This window comes from Hyla sarda, chromosome 2 (genome assembly GCF_029499605.1).
Source record: "Hyla sarda isolate aHylSar1 chromosome 2, aHylSar1.hap1, whole genome shotgun sequence".
NCBI classification, from domain to species: domain Eukaryota; kingdom Metazoa; phylum Chordata; class Amphibia; order Anura; family Hylidae; genus Hyla; species Hyla sarda.
In genome coordinates, this window is record NC_079190.1 from 104,282,042 (window position 1) to 104,305,808 (window position 23,767).

Sequence of the window (23,767 nt, forward strand, 5' to 3'; positions counted from 1 at the left end):
GACGCCGGGGGACGGGTCAGGGACACTTAGCAGAGCGGTGTGTGTCCCGATCCCCGTGATCGGAACTCACACACCGCGCTGCTAAGTATTCTGATAGCGAAACGCTGCTATCAGCTAGTCAGATTTGACCAGCTGATAGCAGCGATCGCTGGGGGGGGTGGGGGACGAAACCCCCCGTGGTCGCACGGTAAGATGGCTGGCTATCAGTGATAGCCACCATCTTACCGGGCGCTGCGGGATGCCGCGAGTAGCGGCAGTAATGTCCATGACGTACCTGTATGTCATGGGTCGGGAACACCTTGCCACCCATGACGTACAGGTATGTCATAGGTCGGGAAGGGGTTAAATGCCCTGTAAAATACAGCTAAAAGTTATATCTTAAAATGGTCCTTTGCTGGCCTTATGGTACACAGCCTTTCAGGTGACTGACAGCAGTCTTCATGAGGGGCCTTTATGAAAGTTTGCTTAGGTATGCTATTTTTTCGTTTGTTTTTTTTCACTTCCATTCTGCTTACGTGCGTCAAATTTACTATATTGTTGCACGGCGTTAATACATTTTTCGCAGGTAAGCAAAAGTGGGATTTTGTTTCTCACCTAAGCGAAAACAATAGTGACAGACATTTATCAACCGATTTACCCGAGTTTTATCACCTAAAATTGTCGCAAAAAATTCGCAATTGTGCCACCGTCTTTTTTCGTGTGACAATCTGCCACGAGAGCGAGAAAAGCATTTTTTTTCAAATCAGCGTACAGAAGCGTTTTTACAATTTTGACTTGCCATAGTCAGAAACTTATCAACCGCAACATTCACAAAAAAGTCGCTAAGGCTTTAAAAACCTACTAAATATACTCTGGCCGAACCTTGGCTTAACTAACAGAAACTGACTATTGTTTTCGCTTAGGTGAGAAAAAACTCCCGCTTTTGCTTAACTGCGAAAAATGTATTAACGCTGTGCAACAATATAGTAAATTTGTCGCACGTAAGCAGAATGGAAGTGGGGAAAAAAAATAATAAAATAGCATACCTAAGCAAACTTTCATAAATGCCCCTCAGTCAGTTTCTGTTAGTTAAGCCAAGGTTCGGCTGGAGTATATTTAGTAGGTTTTTAAAGCCTTAGCGACTTTTTTGCGAATGTCGCGGTTGATAAATTTCTGACTATGGAGAGTCAAAATTGTAAAAACGCTTATGTATGCCGATTTGGAAAAAAATGCTTCTCTTGCGGCAGATTGTCGCATGAAAAAAGATCTTTTTCGACAATTTTATGTGAAAAAACTTTTTTGCGACAATTTTATGTGAAAAAACTCAGGTAAATCGGTTTATAAATGTCTGTCTATACCTTTCAGTTTCAGTTTCAGTCTTGAGTATTTGTCTTGTTTCTTTGCAGATTCATCCCCCAGTAGTAGCAGCACTCCTGTCTCTGGCTGCAGCTCTCCGAATGATAGTCTGACAGCCGAAAATGGAAGCATGTCCTCTCTATCTGCTGCTAGTTCAGAGGTAAAGGCCTAGTAATATACTCTGGACCCAAATTGTTTCCTTCACTTAAAGGGGTACTCCCGTGGAAAACTTTTTTTTTTTTTTTAAATCAACTGCTGCCAGAAAGTTAAACAGATTTGTATAAAAAAATTCTATAAAAAATCTTAATCCTTCCAGTACTTTTTAGGGGCTGTATACTACAGAGGAAATGCTTTTCTTTTTTGATTTCTCTGATGTCTTGACCACAGTTCTCTCTGCTGACCTCTGCTGTCCATTTTAGGAACTGTCCAGAGCAGGAGAAAATCCCCATAGCAAACATATGCTGCTCTGGACAGTTCCTAAAATGGACAGAGATGTCAGCAGAGAGCACTGTGGTCATGACATCAGCGAAATCAAAAAAGAAAAGCATTTCCTCAGTAGTATATAGCCCCTAAAAAGTACTGGAAGGATTAAGATTTTTTTAATAGAAGTAATTTACAAATCTGTTTAACTTTCTGGCACCAGTTGATTTAAAAAAAAAAGTTTTCCACGGGAGTACCCCTTTAAGGCCAGATCGGATCTGGTGCCAGCCATCCACATCTGCAATGTCAAAATGGTTACAATAATGCAGTGTTTCCCAACCTTGGTGCCTCCAGCTGTGGCCAAACTACAACTCCCAACGTGCCCGGACAGCCAAAGGCTGTCCGGGCACGCTGGGAGTTGTAGTTTGGCCACAGCTGGAGGCACCCTGATTGGAAAACACTGCACTAATGAGATCTCTAGCAGTTGATAGCTGGTTCAGGTATTAGAATGTTAGCAGTTGCCATGTATTGATGTAAAACACTCTTGCATCCTCTCTCATGCAGGGTCTGATCCCCAGAGTAATGTACATGCCTGGTATTGATGATGGTACAAATTCCCTGGCTGCTCGTATTCAGCCCCTCATCATCCTGGAGCCCTCTGGTGCACACACTCCTATGGTTGCAGGTATGCACTTTCATGTTAGGACAGAGGGTCTAGTGCCTTCCACCATTTTCCCTGTTTATAGGTTAGAAGATAAGCAGGGGGTCAAGTTCTGGGGAAAAAAAAGGGTGGGAACTAGGGATTGACCGATTATCGGTTTGGCCGATATTATCGGCCGATATTCACGATTTTGGACATTATCGGTATCGGCAATTATCTTGCCGATATGCAGATAATGCCCCACCTCCCCTACCAGAGACCACCACCGCCACCACCACCGCTGCCCCATTGCCTCCCCCATCCCCAGATTTATAATTACCTGTTCCCGGGGTCCCGCGCTACTTCTGGCTCCTGAGACGTCCTGCGGCATCCTGCGCGCTGCGCAGCGCAATGACGAGTGATGCCCTCAACGCGACATCACCGTCAGTGCGCACAGTGACAGCTCAGGACGCCGCCGGAGCCAGAAGTAGCGCGGACCCCGGGCCCTGGGAACAGGTGATTATAAAACCGGGGATGGGGGAGGCAATGGGGCAGCGGTGGTGGTTGGACTAGGGAGGACCCCAGGACAGGCAGGGGGAGAGAAGCGGGTGGCGGCGGCGGTCTCTGGCCCCGCAAAAGCCGCTGCAGTTCATTGATTTAAAGCGCCCGCTTTAAATCATTGATCTGCGGGGCAGGGGGGGAATAGCTGATAACAGGTGGGTGCGATAAGTTATCGGCTATCGGCCTGAAAGGTCACATATTATCTGTATCGGCCCTAAAAAAATCGATATCGGTCAATCCCTAATGGGAACTCACCAAATAGATTTCAACTCAAGGGCAGGTCCTCCAGGACTCCTGCTAATGGCAAAGGTGTTCCTACTTTGAAGAAAGTGCAGGAACTCAGTTCCCACACGTACCTGCAGGACTTGAACCCTGGAGATAAGTGTATGATTGTGGGGGTCCGTCTGCTGTTACCCACCACGGTCTCGTAAATGGGTCTAGAACAGTATTCCCCAACCAGGGTGCCTTCAGCTGTTGCAAAACTACAACTCCCGGAATGCTGGGAGTTGTAGTTTTGCAACAGCTGGAGGCACCCTGGTTGAGAAACACTGGCCTAGAGTCTTTCATCACAGTAGAGCGGTGGTCACATATGCACACTGTCACTCCATCTTTTGTCTATAAATAGCGCTATACTCAGCTATTTCTGTAAGGTCCCACAGACTGTGGAAGGAGCAGCCCTGAGTTTTAACCATTTCATTGCTTATGTCATTAGAAATCCATGAGTTTTAGCCATTGCATTGCTTATTTCAGAACAAGGGTCTAAACTGTGACCTCCAGCTGTTGCGAAACTTCAACTCCCAGCATGCACATAGACTGTGGATAGAACAGCGGTTTGCACGCACAACTGCTGCACCGTTCAAATGAAAGACTATGGTCCCCATTTCACAGCTCACAATCGAGGATATTTATGAAAACCTGTGCAGAGGAAACGTGGTGCAGTTGCCCATAGCAACCCCAGATTGCTTTTTTCATTTTTTTAGAGGCCTTTTTAATAATGAAAGAAGCGATTTGATTCATTGCTATGACAACTGCCCCATTCTTCCATTACACAGGTTTTGATAAATCTCCCCCAAATGGTCTTAGCTGTCATATTGATGATACACTCATACCCTATCCTGTGTACATTATTTCCATTCAAGACCATGACCCTTCAGCAATTAGCCACACCACTTTGAGTGAGATGCAAAAGTATGGCCCAAGTCATTTAAGACAGTTTTCCTATCATAATTATGTCACATTTGTAAATTGCCCCTTTGGAACAGCTTGTGATTTCCTCGTTACTTGACATGACATAAGGATAAGTGTTATACAAGCTCATATAAACATATTTGATATTGGAGTAATAACCATAAGTTTCCCCTTAAAGGAAAACTGTCACATATTTTCTCCTGCACTATCCACATGTCTTGGTGGATAGTGCGGGAGACGCTGATTAAAACGAGCCCTACCTTGGTCTGATCCGCGCCGCCGTTCGCCCGCAATTGTAGTTTTAATCTCTGTGTATATCCTGCTGTAACTGGCAAAGGCGGGGCTTCTGCGGGCTAATGGACACTGACGTCAGCGCCGCTCATGAATATTCATCCCTCCTGTTCTCCCTCTCTTCACCGCTCCTAACCAGAGGGAGGGATGAATATTCATGAGCGGCGCTGACGTCAGTGTCCGTTAGCCCGCAGAAGCCCCGCCTTTGCCAGTTACAGCAGGATATACACAGAGATTAAAACTACAGTTGCGGGCGAACGGATCAGACCAAGGTAGGGCTTGTTTTAATCAGCGTCTCCCGCACTATCTACCAACACATGTGGATAGTGCGGGAGAAAATATGTGACAGTTTTCCTTTAAAGAGGTACTCCAGAGAAAAAAAAAATGTTTACAGATCAACTGGTGCCAAATAGTTACAGATACAGATTTGGAAATAACTTATTTATAAAAAAATAAATAAAAATCTCAAGCCTTTCAGTACTTATCAGCTGCTATATGTTCTGGAGGAAGTTGTTTAGTTCTTTCCATTTAGACACAGTGTTCTCTGCTGCCACCTCTGTCCATGTTAGGGACTGACCACAGCAGGAGAGTTTTCTATAGGGATTTGCCCCCTGCTCTGGTCAGTTCCTACAAGGACAGAGGTGGCAGCAGAAAGCACTTTGTCTGACTGGAAAGACTACACAACTTCCTCTGGTGCATACGGCATCTGATTACTACTGAAAGACTTGATTTTTTTTTTATAAATGTAATTTTTAAATATGTATAACTTTCTGGCACCAGTTGATTTGAAAAACATTTTTTTTCCAGAGTACCCCTTTAAGTTTTAAAATCAGGATCCAGCTTTCCGTGAACAGGTCTGATCCATAATCCATGAGTTTCAATAATTTTATTACTTATTCTAGAACAGTGGCCTTTACATTGTGGACCTTCAGCTGTTGCAAAACTACAACTTCCAGCATGCCCGGACAGCCGTTGGCTGTCTGGGCATGCTGGGTGTTGTAGTTTTCCAACAGCTGGAGTGGTCCACAGTTTGGAGATTACTGTTCTATAAATTCTTGAAATCAAATTGTCCACACTGCCATCTAGTGGTAACTGTTAATACGACACGCGAGATTTCATATAATTTGTTAATACATTTTTCCGTTGTATGATTTATTTTTTTTGCATTTTAGTCCAAGGCCTGAGTTCCATGCCCTTGCAGTTCACCCACTCTCTTATCAGCACTGACCATTTATCTGCTACGGGACACAGAACTTTAAGTCGGACACGTTCTGAGCCACTTCCTCAAAATCCCAAGACGCTCCAGCAGCAACTACTTTTCCAGCAGCAGTATGCAGCATATCCCAATTATGCAAAATGGGGGAATAAGGTAAGGATGGAAAATATTGTAGCAGTTTTTACACTTCACCCTCTAAGACGTTGGGTTGAGGTTTTAGACTTGAGTCTTTGAAGTGACGTGAAGTGCAGGTGTCTGGTACCTTCTTATATCAGGAGACATGGGGGGGGGTATGTATGAAGGATTTTACCCTGTTTTTTTGACTGTGATTTGTCTCAAATTTCCTTTTATGTCACTTTTTGTGACAAACAATTGCGCCAAATGGTTTAGAACAAAATCACTGATTTCACTTTGTTAGTCGTGATTTCAGTTACAATTATTCTTTGGTCTGGAATTCATTAATTGCGCAAGTTTAGGCGCAAATCTACACCATGAATAAAGTGACAGAGAAAATGGCTACAATAATAGAATGTCCCAAAGTCAGATTTACTTCCTGGAATTCTGGGGTCTGTGCCTTTTGTAGGGCTACATTTGTGCCAAAATTACAAACTTGCGTACGAGTTTGGCGCAAATATGTTCCATTTGATGCAAAAAAACATACATAAAATCACACATTGCTACACCATTATTGATACATGTCCCCCATAGATCTTACTGCACCATGCCGGCAGAAAGTGTACAAGAAAGATATAGTGGAGCTGGAGAGGGTTCAGAGACGGGCAACCAGGGTAATAGGGGGAATGGGAGGACTACAGTACCCAGAAAGATTATCAGAATTAGGGTTATTTAGTTTAGAAAAAAGAAGGCTTAGGGGAGACCTAATAACTATGTATAAATATATCAGGGGACCGTACAGAGATCTCTCCCATGATCTATTTATACCCAGGACTGTATCTATAACAAGGGGGCATCCTCTATGTCTAGAGGAAAGAAGGTTTCTACATCAGCACAGACGGGGGTTCTTTACTGTAAGAGCAGTGAGACTGTGGAATTCTCTGCCTGAGGAGGTGGTCATGGGGAACTCTGTAAAAGAATTTTAAAGGGGTCTGGATGCATTTTTGGATAATAATAACATTGCTGGTTATGTATATTAGATTTATAGGGACAGAATGTTGATCCAGGGATTTATTCTGACTGCCATATTTGGAGTCGGGAAGGAATTTTTACCTCTAGTATGAGGGTTTTTTTTACCTTCCTCTGGATCAACTCAGTAGGGACTCATTAGGGTTATAGGTTGAACTTGATGGACTCTGGTCTTTTTTCAACCATATGAACTATGTTACTATGTTACATGGCAGTAAAACTCTATGCATCATCTATTGCAGTGGTCATCAACCTGCAGACCTCCAGATGTTGCAAAACTACAACTCACAGCATGCCCGGACAGCCGTTGGCTGTCCGGGCATGCTGAGAGTTGTAGTTTTGCAACATCTGGAGGTCCGCAGGTTAAAGACCACTGATCTATTGTATCAGAGTCTAGTCCTGTGTCACTTGTATATAATGACTAATAGATAACTTTGGTTCTATTTGGTCATTCCTTTTCTTCTCACGTAGCGCCAACAAAAAACAAGTGAAAAACCAAGATTAAGCCAGATCCCGTCAGAAGAAATGGATGACAGTGTTCCTGTAAATGAGAGGCCTACAGAAATGGGAGGCAACCCTTCTCGCGTCCGAATGGAGGCGCTGCGAGTTGCCCCATCTGAAGCACATGGAAACAGCCAGCCAGTGGTCCAGCAGCACTTCTTTCCACAGGTAAACAGCTGTCAATGCATCATATGGGATTAACCCTTGACATGCCTAAGAATGAAGCTGTAAATGATAGACTGATTCCAAACCCTAGTGAGCAAATCGGTATACTCCATATATACCATAAAAACTTATAGGCAGTGACCATCTTGATATACGCAGTATTGATTCTTACATACAGTGACCCCTCGACCTACGATGGCCCCGACATACGATAATTTCAACATGCGATGGCCTCTCAGAGGCCATCGCATGTTGAAGGCAGCATCAACATACGATGCTTTTTTATGTCGGGGCCATCGCATAAGCGGCTATCCAGCAGCGCAGACTGCTTCAGCTGCCACCGGATAGCCGTTTACGGTGCCCCGTGAACTCCGGTGATGGCCTCCTACCTGTCCTCGGGGCTCCGGCACGTCCTCTTTGGGATCCCCTGCATCGTCGGTGCTCTCCATCGACGTCATCACATCGCTGCAGACGCTGTCCCGTCATCCAATAGGAGCGGCGTGCGTAGCGACGTGATGGCGGCGACGGAGAGCGTGGATGCCGGGTAAGCAGAGGCCTTGCCGGAACGTCGGGGACACCTCGGGGATCCGGCGACAGCGATGGACGGCGACATCCAGGGCAGCAGTGACGAGCGGTGACGGTCCAGAGCGGCGGGCACAGGTAAGTACAACTTCCTCTAACAGTGGTCTTCAACCTGCGGACCTCCAGATGTTGCAAAACTACAACACCCAGCATGCCCGGACAGCCGTTGGCTGTCCGGGCATGCTGGGTGTTGTAGTTTTGCAACATCTGGAGGTCCGCAGGTTGTAGACCACTGTCCTATACTTTACATTGCACGGATCCCTCAACATGCGATGGTTTCAACAAATGATGGTCCGTTTGGAACGGATTACCATCGTATGTTGAGGGACCACTGTATACCTCACCTAATCAGTACTATAGCTGAGAGTACATAGTGAGTTAGGAATTGAAGTGAGGCAGAGTAGTGCAGAATAATTCACTGGCTGCATATATATGATTTGGGTTAATGTCTGGCAATGTATTTTAATGACCAATTCACTAATGGGACTGAAGACTCTTAAAGGGGTACTCCAGCCCTAAGACATCTTATCCCCTATCCTTTGGATAGGGGATAAGATGTCTTAGGGCTGGAGTACCCCTTTAACTGCATTGAAGCCCTCAGCTATTGCAAATTATCAATGTGTGTGTTCAGCTATCTCCAAAAAACTTTCTATAATGCTGAGGCTATAGAAAAAAAAGTGATGCCTACCTATCCCTGGTATTCTGCAGGTCCTGCTGCAAAATCCCATTCTTTTCGGTCCCCCTATTCTCGTCTCTTCTAGAAGTAGGACCTCCCACTCTGTACTAAGGTCTGTCATTCTAGCGATTGGATGGGGTTCCAACGAATAAAATCTCACCAGTCTGGCATTTATGAGCTATCCATTTGAATAAATGATACATACTTCTTGAAACTGTTAACCTGGGTTCACACCATGTTTTTCAAATACGGTAACCGTATACGATTTTCCGCAAAAAAACGTATCCGACCGTATCCGAAACCGTATGCATAGAGAATGCATTGGAAACCGTATTCCAAATGTTGTGTACGGTTGCATCCGTTTTGCCTCAGATACGGTTTTGACGATTTTTCAACCGTAGGCAAAAACGCTGTCGACCACGTTTTAGCCTCCGGTTGGAAAACCGTATGCGAACCGTATGCGGTCTTTTAACATTGTTGTCTATGAGAACCGTACACAGAATTTCAGAATACGGTTGCACACGGTTTTTCTAATCCGTTTTTGGAGTTGACACATGCGCAGATAGTATTTCAATAGAACAATAGTAACTTTATTAAATTGCTGCAAAATAGCAAAACCGTTGGCAAAAACTGATGCAAATGGATAGAACCGTACGGGGAAAAAACGTATACGTTTTAATGTGGAGTCATACGGTTGTATACGGTTGCATACGGTTTTTGCCATACGTTTTTTAGCGGAAAACCGTATACGGTAAACGTATTTGAAAAACGTGGTGTGAACCCAGCCTTATAAAGAGTATTTAAAGGGGTTATCAAGCAAGGTAAAATGACTCCCCTATGCAGCTGATCGTGGTGGTGGGGGGGGGGGGGTTGGATGTGGTCTGGGACTGGTGAATCCTTGGCGGTATGACTGTTCTCTGTTCACTCCTGGGGACATTTTACCCCTGTTTTCGTAACTTTTGAGGGTCTCAGTGGTGAGACCCCCATCCTGTGGAAAGGTGATATCTTGCAGGATAACCCCTTTAAGACCATTTTTAGTAACCAGCAAACCATTCAGGCTATAAAGGATGAGTGCAGACAACAAGAGCACTTGTTTAGCACCACTGCCTTTTAGTTCTAGCGACTGTGAGGGTGACGCCAAATGAATTCCCACTGATGTGCCATCAATTTCTTTACTGGAACAACCCCTGTCATGTTTTTTACAGCTTTTCTTACATCCTAGCATTGTACCAGTGGTTTGCATCGTCGGTATTTTTCTCTTTTTATATTGAATATAGTGATATAGTTTAAAGTATCTTAATGTAATGGTAGTTTGGTATGTTTCATAAAATTTTCTTTTTTTCCCTCCTGATACATGTTTGGGGATATAAAACTCATCTTATGTTTCTTTCAGAGCTACGTCTGGGAGGCCGCCCACCAACTCACGCCCCATGTGAAAAGAGCCCCCCTGGATACTCTGATGATTCCACTAGTGTCCGGAGCACACCGCCCTCTCTCCCGCGCAAAGTCTTCTCCAGCTTCAGCTTCTCTCCCTACTCAAGACCCCTCATCTAAAACCATGACCCTCTCAGTGCCAGAACAAGCTGACAAACCGCGCTTCACCACAGGTAGAATGATGTACAAGAAATGGACTGAACCCTAAAATGTTCAGCTGAATTTCTAACACTATAATAATGATATCATTAATGATAAGGAGAATATAAAACTTCTTGTGTTCTTCCCCTATAGGAATCGTATATGACTCGGTAATGTTAAAGCACCAGTGCACCTGTGGAGACAACAGCAACCACCCAGAGCATGCTGGGAGAATCCAGAGCATCTGGTCGCGCTTACAGGAGAGGGGATTACGGAACAGTTGTGAAGTAAGTCCGAGTAGTCTGTGATACGTCATTCATCTCCATATACTGCAAGAAATAAGGGGAAATTCAAATTTCTTGTTAGTTCATTGATCTGTAGAAAAGCCCTATTCATCACTAGAAGGACCATAACTAGACCAGATAGGCTATGTTCACATCCTGGGTCACATGACTTCCATTCATAACAGAAGGCATTGTGCTATGTCTATTCCACCATACCATGAATAGTGTTGCTCGTGAATATTCGCAATACGAATTTTATTTGCGAATATCGCATATTCGTGAATATTCGCGAATATAGCACTATATATTCGTAATTACGAATATTTGTTTGTTTTTTTTTTGTTTTTTTTTGTTTTTTTTTCACAGTACACATCACAGTGATCATCCCTCTCTGCTTCCAGATTGTGGTGTAAAGAAGCCTCTAATACTACTGTGTGAGACTGGTGCGCGAATTTTCGCATATGCGAAAAGTTGCATATGCAAATTTTCGCATATGCAAATTTTTGCTTGCACAGGTTTTCATATATGCTAATTTTCGCATATGTTAATTTTCGCATACGCAAATATTTGCATATGCGAAAATAAACGCGAATATTCGCGAATATATGACGAATATTCGTTCATATATTCGCGAATATTCGCGAATTCGAATATGGCCTATGCCGCTCAACACTAACCATGGTTTACATGGTGCTCAACAGACTGGAGTTCTGGTGTGGTTTCCATTGTTATGGTGATAACGGGGGAGATTTATCAAAACCTGTTTAAAGGAATAGTTGCCCAGTTGCCAATGGCAACCAATCAGCTCGCTTCTTTCATTTTTAACAAGGCCTGTGCAAAATGAAAGAAGCGAGCTGATTGGTTGCTATGGGCAACTGGGAAACTTTTCCTCTGCACAGGTTTTGATAAATCTCCCCCATTATGTCTGTATACTTCCCTATTCTTGTCATCAAATCTGTCAATCGCCAAAGATGGAGAACAACACACCAGCCCCAGCGTCCGACAATACTTACATTTTCTATTGCCACGATTTAGGAGTATGTGGCATCTGTATTCTCTGGTGGCTAATATTAAAGGAGAATTCCACAGGGGAAAAAAATTAAAGGGGTACTCCCCTGGAAAAAAAATTTTTTCTTTTTTTTTAATCGACTGGTGCCAGAAAGTTAAACATATTTGTAAATGACTTCTATTTAAAAATCTTAATCCTTCCAGTACTTCTCAGCTGCTATTTTCTCCACATGAAGTTCTATTCTTTTTGGATTTCCTTTCTGCCTGACCACAGTGCTCTCTGCTGACACCTCTGTTCATTTTAGGAACTGTCCATAGTAGGAGCAAATTCCCATAGCAAACCTCTCCTGCCCTGGACAGTTCCTGACATGAACAGAGGTGTCAGCAGAGATCACTGTGGTCAGACAGAAAGGAAATTCAAAAAGAAAAGAACTTCCTGTGGAGCAAATAGCAGCTGATATGTACTGGAAGAATTAAGATTTTTAAATAGAAGAAATTTACAAATCTGTTTAATGTTCTGGCACCAGTTGATTATAAAAAAAAATGTTTTCCAGCAGAGTACCCCTTTAAATCAACTGGTGCCAAAAAGTTTAAAAAAGATGTAATTTACTTCTAGTTAAAACATTTAAACCCTTCAGTATATATGTACTGTTTGCCCAAGTGGAAAGAAGTCATGTAGTTCTTTCCAGTCCAGGAGGTGCTCCACACTGCCACCCCTGTCCGTGTTAAAGGGGTTAGCCAGGAAAAATCTTTTTTTTATATATATCAACTGGCTCCAGAAAGTTAAACAAATTTGTAAATTACTTCTATTTAAAAAATCTTTATCCTTTCAGTACTTATGAGCTGCTGAAGTTGAGTTGTTCTTTTCTGTCTGATGACACCTGTCTCAGGAACTGTCCAGAGTAGTAGCAAATCCCCATAGCAAACCTCTTCTACTCTGTGCAGTTCCCGAGACTAGCAGAGATGTCAGCAGAGAGCACTGTTGCCAGACAGAAAAGAACAACTCAACTTCAGCAGCTGATAATTATTGGAAGGACTAAGATTTTTTAATAGAAGTAATTTACATATCTGTTTAACTTTCTGGAGCCAGTTGAGATATATATATATATATATATATATATATATATATATATATATAAAGTTTTTTTCCTGGAATACCCCTTTAAGAACTGTCCGTAGCAGGAGAGGTTTGCTCTTGGGGTTTACTCCTGGCATGGACAGGTCCTGGCATGGACAGAGATGGCATTATGGGGCACCATGTTGAATTGGAAAGAACAACATGACTTCCTCCGAAGCATACAGCAGCTGAGAAGTACTAGAAGGCCTTAGTATTTTAAATAGTATGCAACTGGTGTAGAAGACAAGGAGGCCGGCACTAACAAAACTAAGCCCCGAAGAGGAACAGAGAAATGCAGCAGACAGGACACGGACCATAACATCTGTAGCGGTGGTGCTCAGCCCAACAGACAACGATACTTGAGCAGGGAGATAATGAAAAAAGGCGACACTCACCATGCAGGTAACTTCTTTATTCACTCAACGGTGACATCAAATGGGTAGCAGGCGGGGGAGTGCGGTGGAGGAGGGGTAACCGGGACAAGTTGTTTCGTGCGCATAGCGCACGAAACAACTTGTCCCGGTTACCCCTCCTCCACCGCACTCCCCCACCTGCTACCCGTTTGATGTCACCGTTGAGTGAATAAAGAAGTTACCTGCATGGTGAGTGTCGCCTTTTTTTAAATAGTATGTTTGCACATCTGCATCATTTTCTGACATCTAAAAAGATCTTTGTTTTTCACTGGAGTACCCCATTAATAATTATGATAACGGCGCTTTCCATTTTTACTGATTATTAAGTGCATGTTGTTCTTTTTCTCTACAGTGTATACGTGGCAGGAAAGCGACCTTAGAAGAGCTCCAGTCTGTACACACAGAGACTCATGTTCTTCTCTACGGCACCAATCCTCACAATAGACTCAAACTGGACAATCGCAAACTTGCAGGTATACTCAGCTTTCCCTTGTTACCAGAAAGCGGAGAACCACACAAGGGCAAAGACAACAATAGTAATAATTCTTGTACACTTCATAAACACCTGGGTAGAGGAAAAGTTGACCAGTTGCCCATAGCAACCAATCAGATCGCTTCTTTCATTTTTCACAAGGCCTCTTTTAAAATGAAAGAAGCGATCTGATTGGTTGCTATGGGCAACTGCACCACTCTTCCTCTGCACAGGTTTTGATTAATGTATATAATGAGAGGAGGTATATTGCTAGTACGGGACTCATTTCTCTTCTTTGTCTAGACCAGTGTTTCCCAACCAGGGTTCCTTCAGCTGTTGCAAAACTACAACTTCAAGCATGCCCGGACAGCCATGCTGGGAGTTGTAGTTTTGCACCAGTTGGAGGCACCTTGGTTGGGAAGCACGGGTCTAGACAGTGTTTTCTAACTCATTTTTATTTTGCAAATTGCCCCCAATAAAACTCAAACATTAGCTGACAGTCTAAAGGGATTTTTTTTTCCTTTGCCGTTTTTTTCACTCATCTTTGGTCATTGTCTGTGGTTTTGGGCTCTGTGGCAATTTAAAAAAATGACAGCATGTAGAGACAAAGGCGTTTTTTTTTTTTGTTTTTTTGGTGAAAATCTTTGCATTTCTATCCCGTAGAAGTCTATGGAAGCAAAGCAACACCCTAAAAATGCAATGTGGGTTTAGCATTGGTATTTTTATGGCACTTTTTATTCCCCCATTTCTTCGATAGAAATCCTTGAGCCACATGATGAAAGGATCACATGACTTGTTGTCATGATAAAAATACCAAAGGGGAAAAAAAAAGACTAAAACTCAAACTATTAAAAAAAAATGCCACAAAAAATGCATCTTGGGAGTGCAAAGTGACAGGGCTGTTTTAAATGGCATTTTGTTACAGGGGTACTCCGGTGGAAAACATTTTTTTTTTTTTTTTTTTTAAATCAACTGGTGCCAGAAAGTTAAACAGATTTGTAAATTACTTCTATTAAAACATCTTTATCCTTCCAGTACTTATTAGCTGCTGAATACTACAGAGGAAATTATTTTCACAGAGCTCTCTGCTGATATCATGACCACAGTGCTCTCTGCTGACATCTCTGTCCATTTTAAGAAGTGTCCAGAGCAGGATAAAATCCCCATAGCAAACAGTTGGACAGTTCCTAAAATGGACAGAGATGTCAGCAGAGAGCACTGTGGTCATGAGGTCAGCAGAGAGCACTGTGTTCCAAAAAGAAAACCATTTCCTCTGTAGTATTCAGATCCTAAAAAGTACTGCAAAGATTAAGATTTTTTAATAGAAGTAATTTACAAATCTGATATATAAGGGTCCCATTCACCTCTAGACTAATACCAGAAAGACTGATACGTGACGGTAATAATAAAATAAATTTGTAACTGTGCTTCAGATTTATGATGAAAATTAATTATTTTTATTCATAGATATCAATATAAAAATACCGCTACTATAATCTCATAATCATAAAAATCATAATAAAATATTAGCAATAACTCCTTACACAGGGCCCTTGTGTAGAGAGAAAAAAAAAAAGCAATAATAAAATATGGATGGTTTAAAAAAAATGTAAAATGTAATGGGACCGCAGAGAAATGTCTTAGATCCAATGATCCAGCATAAATGGAGATGCAATTAATCAAATTGAGCATATATCCAAGTCCGCTTTTATATAAATTTGTGCAGCATATATTTACCGGCTTGTGACAATGTACGATTACGATACTTCTACTGAGAAAAGGGTCAATATTCAGTACCCTGAAACGCGTCTAGAGATATATATTTATTTACCGCAAACATCACTGCTATCATCTTGGCACCGCAGTCAAACAAAGGACTATCTGCCATCCATCCAGCCGCTCATGTTGAGCTATCACTGCTTCTACTAATCCAGCGGCCACTCTCACTAAGAGCATACACCGGGCTGACATCCAACGCTGCAGAGCTGACGTCACACGCCAAGAATTCCTCCACGAGGTCTGTTTTCCACCATCGGAGTTTGATCATCTACCTCCGTGTCCGGCGGCACTGTTTCGGTCTGTGGCCAGCGGACCAGCCGCCGGTGCGCACGCCAGCACATATCAGCCTCTACAGGAAGACCAGGAATACAGCTCCAAAGCTCGGCATGTCTATTGTCACAAGCCGGTAAATATATGCTGCACAAATTTATATAAAAGCGGACTTGGATATATGCTCAACTTGCTTAATTGCATCTCCATTTATGCTGGATATGTATCATACAGCTGCTAATAAGTACTGGAAGAATAAAGATTTTTTAATAGAAGTAATTTACAAATCGGTTTAACTTTCTGGCCCCAGTTCATTTGAAGAAAAAAAAAAAAAAAAAAAGAGTTTTCCACTGGAGTACCCCTTTAACAAAATGCCATTGAAAACCGCCCATTCATTTTGCACTCCCAAGATGCAAAAAGTACCCCTTTAAGGTAAAATAACCCACCAGAATACAACCAAGTGCAAACATAGCCTCAGAGGTCAAAGTTGTTTTATCTGGGTCTTCTTGCACCTGATAAGTCATGTCTTAGAATTGATCTAGTGATGATCCTTGCTAGAGCTTTGGGGGTTGTGGCACCAACACTTAGAGCAGTGTTTCCCAACCATGCTGGGAGTTGTAGTTTGGCCACAGCTGGAGGCACCCTGGTTTGAAAACACAGACTTAGAGGCACGTGAAGCCAATTAAAGGGGTACTCCGGTGGAAAACTTTTTTTTTAATCAATTGGTGCCAGAAAGTTAAACAGATTTGTAAATTACTTCTATTAAAAAATCTTAATCCTTCTAGTACTTATTAACTATTGAATACTACAAAGGAAATTCTTTTCTTTTTGGAACACAGAGCTCTCTGCTGAATCATGAGCACAGTGCTCTCTGCTGACATCTCTGTCCATTTTAGGAACTGTCCAGAGTAGGAGAAAATCATATGCTGCTCTGGACAGGAAAAAAAAAAAAAAGTTTTCCAACGGAGTACCCCTTTAAGTTAGGTCTAGCAACGTGTGTATTGGGACCTCGGCCATTAAAGCTACATGAGTGAAGGGGGCCAGTTGGAGGACATGTATAACTCATACACAGTTACATAGTATGACTGAAAAACATGCATGTCCCTCTACTTCCACCAATTCGGAGACAATTTGGAGGAAGGAAAGTGGTATGAATATGGCTTATAAGGGCACTGACCAGAAAAGAGGCATCTGTATTATGTACAGCAATAGCAAATTACCGTACAATATACACTGAGGACATAAAGAAGTCAAATTAGAGTAGTACACTAGTATTGCTCGCGAATACTCGCAATGCAAATTTTATTTTTAATTTTCTGTACATGCAAATTTTCGTTTATGCAAATTTTTACGTACGCAAATTTTTACGTACGCAAATTTTCGCATATGCGAAAATATAACGCAAATATTACGATTATGCGAATTTAGCGAATATATGACAAATATTCCTCCATATATTCGCAAAATATCGCGAATTCGAATATGGCCTATGCCGCTCAACACTATAGTACACTAGATCTATAGATATCCAACACACATGCACCTGCGGAGAAATGTAGATCAGGGGGAATGTACTATTTTAGTGCAGTACTAGAACAAAACAGGAAGGTGAAATAGTGTGCAGAAGTGTGTTCTGTTTATCTGAATTCAGTCTATATCCATCGCACACCATGGGCATCCATTCACGTGGCGCTGTAATATAAATACACCAGGGGGGGGGGGCACAATAACCCGCCCCCTCGTGTAGTGTTCAGTGTTTTCCACACTATTCACAAAGCATTGGGGTCAGCAAGAAGGAAAACACACTTGTAATGTAAGCAGAGACACCAAGATAAATACACCGGCTCGCTGGACGAAAACAAGGATTTCTATTAATACTACATAACAGCAGCCCCATAAACCAATGTCCTGCAGGGAAGCAAAACAAGAGTCAGAGATTCCAGACACGGAGGAAAGCAAACACTCTGGACAAACAGCATTGTGCGCTCCACAGGAAGTACTCCCTGTCCTGTAGACACACGTTGTAGGAACACCAAATCACACGAAAAACATTCACTCACTGGACTGCCCCGGTACATAGGAAAGGTAGGGGGATTTCTTCTATGCATAGCACTGATAAAAAATGTGGGGAAGGCCAGGATGAGCTGGCGTCTTGTTTACAACACTGCGCGTGTTGCAAGGCAGCCATCAGTCATGCTGCTGTTCGTGCAGTACATCAGATAGTTACAGATTGCTTAAAGAGGCATTGTCATTATGAAAAACTTTTTATATTTTGCAGTACTACGGATAAGATGACTTTTTTAAATATACATTTATTTAAAAAAAATTACATTTGTACTAAAAAATCAAAAATGAAAATAGCCACCACTAGGGGTCATCTATCTTTATGCAGACAGGCTTCTCTGTATTTTGCAGCATACTGGATACCGGCCATAAAGTGTGTTGTATCCAGTATAGGAGATCACGATTGCACCACTGCAACCTTCAGCTATTCCTAAACTACAACTCCCATGATGGGAGTTATAGTTTAGCAACAGCTGGGGGTACAGTCTTTGTAAAACTCTGTTAGAGTTGTGTATTCTCCAGCTGTGTGCCTCCAGCTCTTACAAAACTACAGACAAAGGATGTGTGGGCATGCTGGGAGTTGTAGTTTTGCAACAGCTGAAGGCAACACTGCTCTAACACAGTGCTGTACAAACACAGCAGCTTCAGCTCTTGCAAGACTACAACTCCCAGCATGCTTGTACAGCCACAGTTTTCTCTGAGTCCTGAATGACAAATAAACTGATCAGACATTCAGGAGTCTGTGAAAGCTGAATGACACACATAGTGAAAGCTATGTTGATTAGCATCCAGCTTTACTAGGAACAGATAGAAAATGTATGTATAAAAACTACTGTGCAGTCATTTTCAGACTGCCCAGAGAGGAAAGGGTTACAGAGTGCAGTGATTTGCAGACTGAGTCATCCACAGTGAGAGAGAGAGAGGCCCCCTCCAGAAGGCAAGAACGCAAAGCAAGTGAGCAATATATAAATGCTATTTGTTAGGGATATATAGGTCCTATACACATAACAATGATATGTACATGATTGGGATTAGGTACTAAGTAACATATCACTTTTTTATTTTGCACTATGAGATTTACGCTTTAATAATGACTGTATAGCAGATACTATAGGCAGCAAAAGTATTTCTGGAAGCTGCCACTCCCTGTATTGTAGCAGTCTAAGGTCAAATGGTGCTATAGGCATGAGATGACATGTATGTGCGGTTTAGCTGAGCATGCATACTTATTGTAAATAAGTGAAGGCTACATCTGTAAGTGGTTTGGCTTCCACACAACAGGGGACTGGGCATGGTAAAATCAAACATCTGATCAGTGTTCCCAACCTGGGTGCCTCCAGCTGTTGTAAAACTACAACTCCCGAAGGCTGTCCGGGTGTGCTGGGAGTTGTAGTTTTGCAACAGCTGGATGCACCCTGGCTTGGAAACACTGCATTTGATTATCTGAAAGTCCCACTGAAATCTGCTGGTTGGGTTTTATTTTATGGCCAGCTTTAGTGCTACATATATGTCCTTGGGATCCACTCTTGTATTTGGCTATGCAGACAATAGTAATGGCAAAGATCCAGTCTAGTGCTGTGTGTAAATACTCAGACCAGGGCAAAATGGCTTCCTGGCTTCCTTCCTGGCATTGTTGCCCGGTGTTTACATTTACCATATGACCACATGCAACAAAGTTTCCTGTTTAGTAAACAGACTGTATTAGATACAATGGGGATACTCATTTAACATGCAAATAAATGAAAGTAAAGCTTTCTATTGCATTTGGATGGTGTTTATACATTATAGTACACACAACTAACATTTAGATATACTAGGACAGTTCAGGGGTGACGAGGGGTGACCACATAGGACACCATTGAAGAAGAGGCTCTGTTTGTGAATTTAAGGCTATTTAATATATATATTTTTTTTATTATTATTTTATTTAAAAACATTTGCCTCCATAATATCTGCAAAAATATATGCATCCATGTTTGCAAAAACAATGCGTTCTGTGTTAGTCTATAAGAAAAGTCTGTGTACACAGTAAAGAAATTTTTTTTTTGTAGTTTAAATAAGTACACCTGATGCCCACTCTAAGCAGTCAGCAGTAGCATTGGGCAACATAGTATATAAATAATCGTGACAAAGTAAAGGAAAGGAAAACAGAGCACTCACACGACCTGTATCCTCCAAGCTAGACTCTCAGGTTAGGTCCCATATCAGGGAGTCTTCTGCAGGGAGGCGGTAGGTGGAATTGGGGGAGCTCAGACGCCGACCACAGTCCATATAGCGCCAATGGGCGCTTTGTCAGGCCTTACCAGTACCGGTATGGCCTGACGAATCGCCCATTGGCGCCATACGGACCGTGGCCGGCGTCTGAGCTCCCCCAATTCCACCTACCGTCTCCCTGCAGAAGACTCCCTGATATGGGAACTAACCTGAGAGTCTAGCCCGGAGGATACAGGTCGTGTGAGTGCTCCGTTTTCCTTTTCTTTACTTTGTTACGATTATTTGAATACTGTTTTAGATGTGATGCACCTTAATAGATCCATACTGGGACACTTTTACCACCTCTTCGCCTAATGCTTATATATGATCATTGCATATAGTATGTATCCAGTGCCAATTGTCTCACAGTCCACTTCTGTACCTTTCTCCTGGTCGTAGTATTATAGTATATAAATAGACCTTACTACAACTACAAAACTGTATATATATATATATATATATATATATTATATACAATATATATATATATATATATATATATATATATATATAAACAAAGTCAATGAAAAATACAAAGTGCACACCAAAATATAATAGAACATTGATATCACATTTAATACAAGTATCAAAAGACTCGAGAACAAAGAAAAACGTAAAAAAAAAAACCTCACATAGAGCTAAACACAAGACCATAGGGGCTACTGAATAAAAGCATACTCTCAAAGGGACACATGACTATAATAATTTAAAGGGGTACTCCGCTGGAAAACATTATTATTATTATTATTATTTTTTTTTTTTTAAATCAACTGGTGCCAGAAACAGATTTGTAAATAACTTCTATTTAAAAATCTTAACCCTTCCAGTACTTATCAGCTGCTGTATGCTCCACAGGAAGTACTTTTCTTTTTTAATTTCCTTTTTGTCTGACCACAGTGCTCTCTGCTGACACCTCTGTCCATTTTAGGAACTGTCCAGAGTAGGATTAAATCCCCATTACAAACCTATCTTGCTCTGGACAGTTCCTGACATGGACCGAGGTGTCAGCAGAGATCACTGTGGTCAAACAGAAAGGAAATTCAGGAAGAAAATAACTTCCTGTGGAGCATACAGCAGCTGATAAGTACTGGAAGAATTAAGATTTTTAAATAGAAGTCATTTATAAATCTGTTTAACTTTCTGGAATCAGTTGATTTAAATAAAAATAAAGTTTCTAGCGGAGTACCGCTTTAAGGATATTCCATAGTAGAAAAAATGCCCACCTTTACCAGACCAATATGTATAACATGTTTCTGTACAATATAAAGCGCAGGAAAAGGTGTTAAACTTAAAATATATCCTTGAGCCACAACAATCAGCAGTGTGAAAAATTGCCTCATATACAAAACTTATTTCAGAATCTGGGTAAGTGGCAAAAGATAAGTAGAATACGATCAATCAAAGGGTCATGTGTCCCATTAAGTCCCCTCGCGTATTGTTGCTACAAGGTCTAGTATTACAGATGGACATTTTTTCTTGTATTGAATAGATCCTTATATTATTATTGTCCGTTAACCCTTTTTATGACAAGTTTTAAGTTTCAAATAAACAGACGAGAAGGTCTGAATAGCAGCAGTATATCCTGAAAAGTGATCTCATCATAATGTCTAACAGCTATCCAGAAAAGATAAGGACAGAAAATCACAAAAGGATTTACACAGGAACAAGTACACAACCAGGAACAATAGAAATAACAGTTTTGTCATCTGTCCCTTTGAGGGTGGAATTGTGTTTGTTAGTCCCCTAATGATGTGGGGTTTAGCTCTATGTACGTTTTTTAAAATCATTTTACTTGATCTTGTGTCTTTTGATACTTGTATTAAATAAAGTGTAATATTAAAGGGGTACTCCAGGCAAAAACTTTTTTTTATATATCAACTGGCTCCGGAAAGTTAAACAGATTTGTAAATTACTTCTATTAAAAAATCTTAATCCTTCCAATAGTTATTAGCTTCTGAAGTTGAGTTGCTGTTTTCTGTCTAACTGCTCTCTGATGACTCACGTCCCGGGAGCTGTCCAGCTCCTATGGGGATATTCTCCCATCATGCACAGCTCCCCTAACGTGACATCGTCATTGAGCAGTTAGACAGAAAACTTCAGAAGCTAATAACTATTGGAAGGATTAAGATTTTTTAATAGAAGTAATTTACAAATCTGTTTAACTTTCCGGAGTCAGTTGATATATATAAAAAAGTTTTTGCCTGGAATACCCCTTTAATGTGCAGTTGATAATGAGGTACAACTCCTTAGTATTTGGCTACAACAGTTACACAATGATCCGTAATACTGACAGCTCAGCTGTGTGCAGCGTCTTCACCCATGTTTGCCGAGTACTCTGCTGCCCCCTTGTGTTTATCTAAAGCATTGTCACCGGAGGTTATCTAGACAAATATTTATGCCTCTCTTGGAAAGTTACCAAAAATATCCAACAAAACTTTCAATAAATCATACTCTAAACTAAGCATTTATTTCCATAGACCTGCTCCTTAGACTTAACTATTTTATATATATATATATATATATATATATATATATATATATATATATATATATATATAACATAATTCTGCATTTTTAAATATAATTTAATGTTAGGAAACGATAGTCAACCTGGATCAAATCTTTATTTATGTTTAAAAAACAAAAACAAATGATGTTTAAAATGAAATGATATCTACCAATAGGATCTCTGTAGAAGTCATGTCTATTATATTTGTTTATTTTCCTTTAATATATTTATAGGAGCAGATTGTGTAGTCACAGGTTATTTTGTGTTGTCTCTGACGATTCTAAACAAGTGACTTTTATATATCCAAGAATTCAGAATATTTTATAAACTGGCACCTGTGTATATATTTTGAATGATATAGTATAGGTATGGATTATAGATAGATAGATATTGGACGGATGGATGGATAAGATATTAGATTTCCCAAAATTGCATTAAAAATAGGGTGGGTCGTCTTCTCAAAGAAAATAGCTACATGCATAGTGTTGGGTGGTCTGGATAGGGGGGGGGGATCTTCTCAAAGATGTTGTCTTTTGCAGAGGTTTTACTCTAGAAAAACTAAACTAAAAATAAAACCACTATTGATGCAGCTGGAAGATGCTCAGGTTTTTATTTGCCAAACTACACATTTAATGTTTTCCCGTTATGACAAATTCAGTAGATACCTAGTAGTGATGCATTCATATTTGAAGAATAACAAATAACAGAGTTTCCGGCAGACGGCATTTACTATTTTTCATTCGTCCAATATTGGGCATAAATAAAAAACGACATGTACTGTATGGATGACACCCATAGGATCTCACGAGGCCATGCTGTGCTGATTTAACACAGAGGCACACAGAGATTTTTCGCTTATGAATTTCACATGTCTGTGAAAAATCATGTTCCAATACATTTCTTATAAAGAAGGTGGTAGCATTGCTTCTAGGGGAGAATAGTGTCGCACAGAGACACAGGCAGTACAGTGGTCACATAAGTTACAATATTAACTGGTTCCAGGATGACCATTGTATGTTGAAACCATTGTATGTTGAGACCATAACTCTAAGGAAACCTGGCAATCGGTTCTGAAGACCCAACATGTCATCCAAAAATAGGAAAAAGTGAGGATTAAAGAAAAATAAGTAGATAAGTAATACAGATAAAGCAAATCCTTACATATAAAAGTAAGAAAGATCTGCTGGGAGCTGTAATCACTGTCTATATAGAGGACAGGAGCTTCTTCAGGGTCCTGTACAGTACATGCAATGTCCTAAAAAAGTTAATTTGAGCCGCCCTCACCTGGTGTCCAAAGGAGCAGCT

General features: G+C 41.2%; 1 protein-coding gene across 9 annotated transcripts in view; it reads left to right on the top strand.

The window, feature by feature from the left end:
* HDAC7 (histone deacetylase 7) overlaps positions 1–23,767 on the top strand; it is a 449,830-nt gene that overhangs the window by 394,032 nt on the left and 32,031 nt on the right. For all 9 annotated transcript variants that reach the window (XR_008889666.1, XM_056562750.1, XM_056562749.1 and 6 more), the window contains 7 exons: positions 1,386–1,495; positions 2,320–2,440; positions 5,608–5,804; positions 7,266–7,463; positions 10,112–10,325; positions 10,447–10,580; positions 13,468–13,588. Coding sequence is in view for 8 of the 9 variants with exons in the window: in XM_056562750.1 (XP_056418725.1) it covers positions 1,386–1,495; positions 2,320–2,440; positions 5,608–5,804; positions 7,266–7,463; positions 10,112–10,325; positions 10,447–10,580; positions 13,468–13,588 (1,095 nt within the window). In the remaining variant the exon portion in view is untranslated. The remainder of the gene's footprint in view (positions 1–1,385; positions 1,496–2,319; positions 2,441–5,607; positions 5,805–7,265; positions 7,464–10,111; positions 10,326–10,446; positions 10,581–13,467; positions 13,589–23,767) is intronic.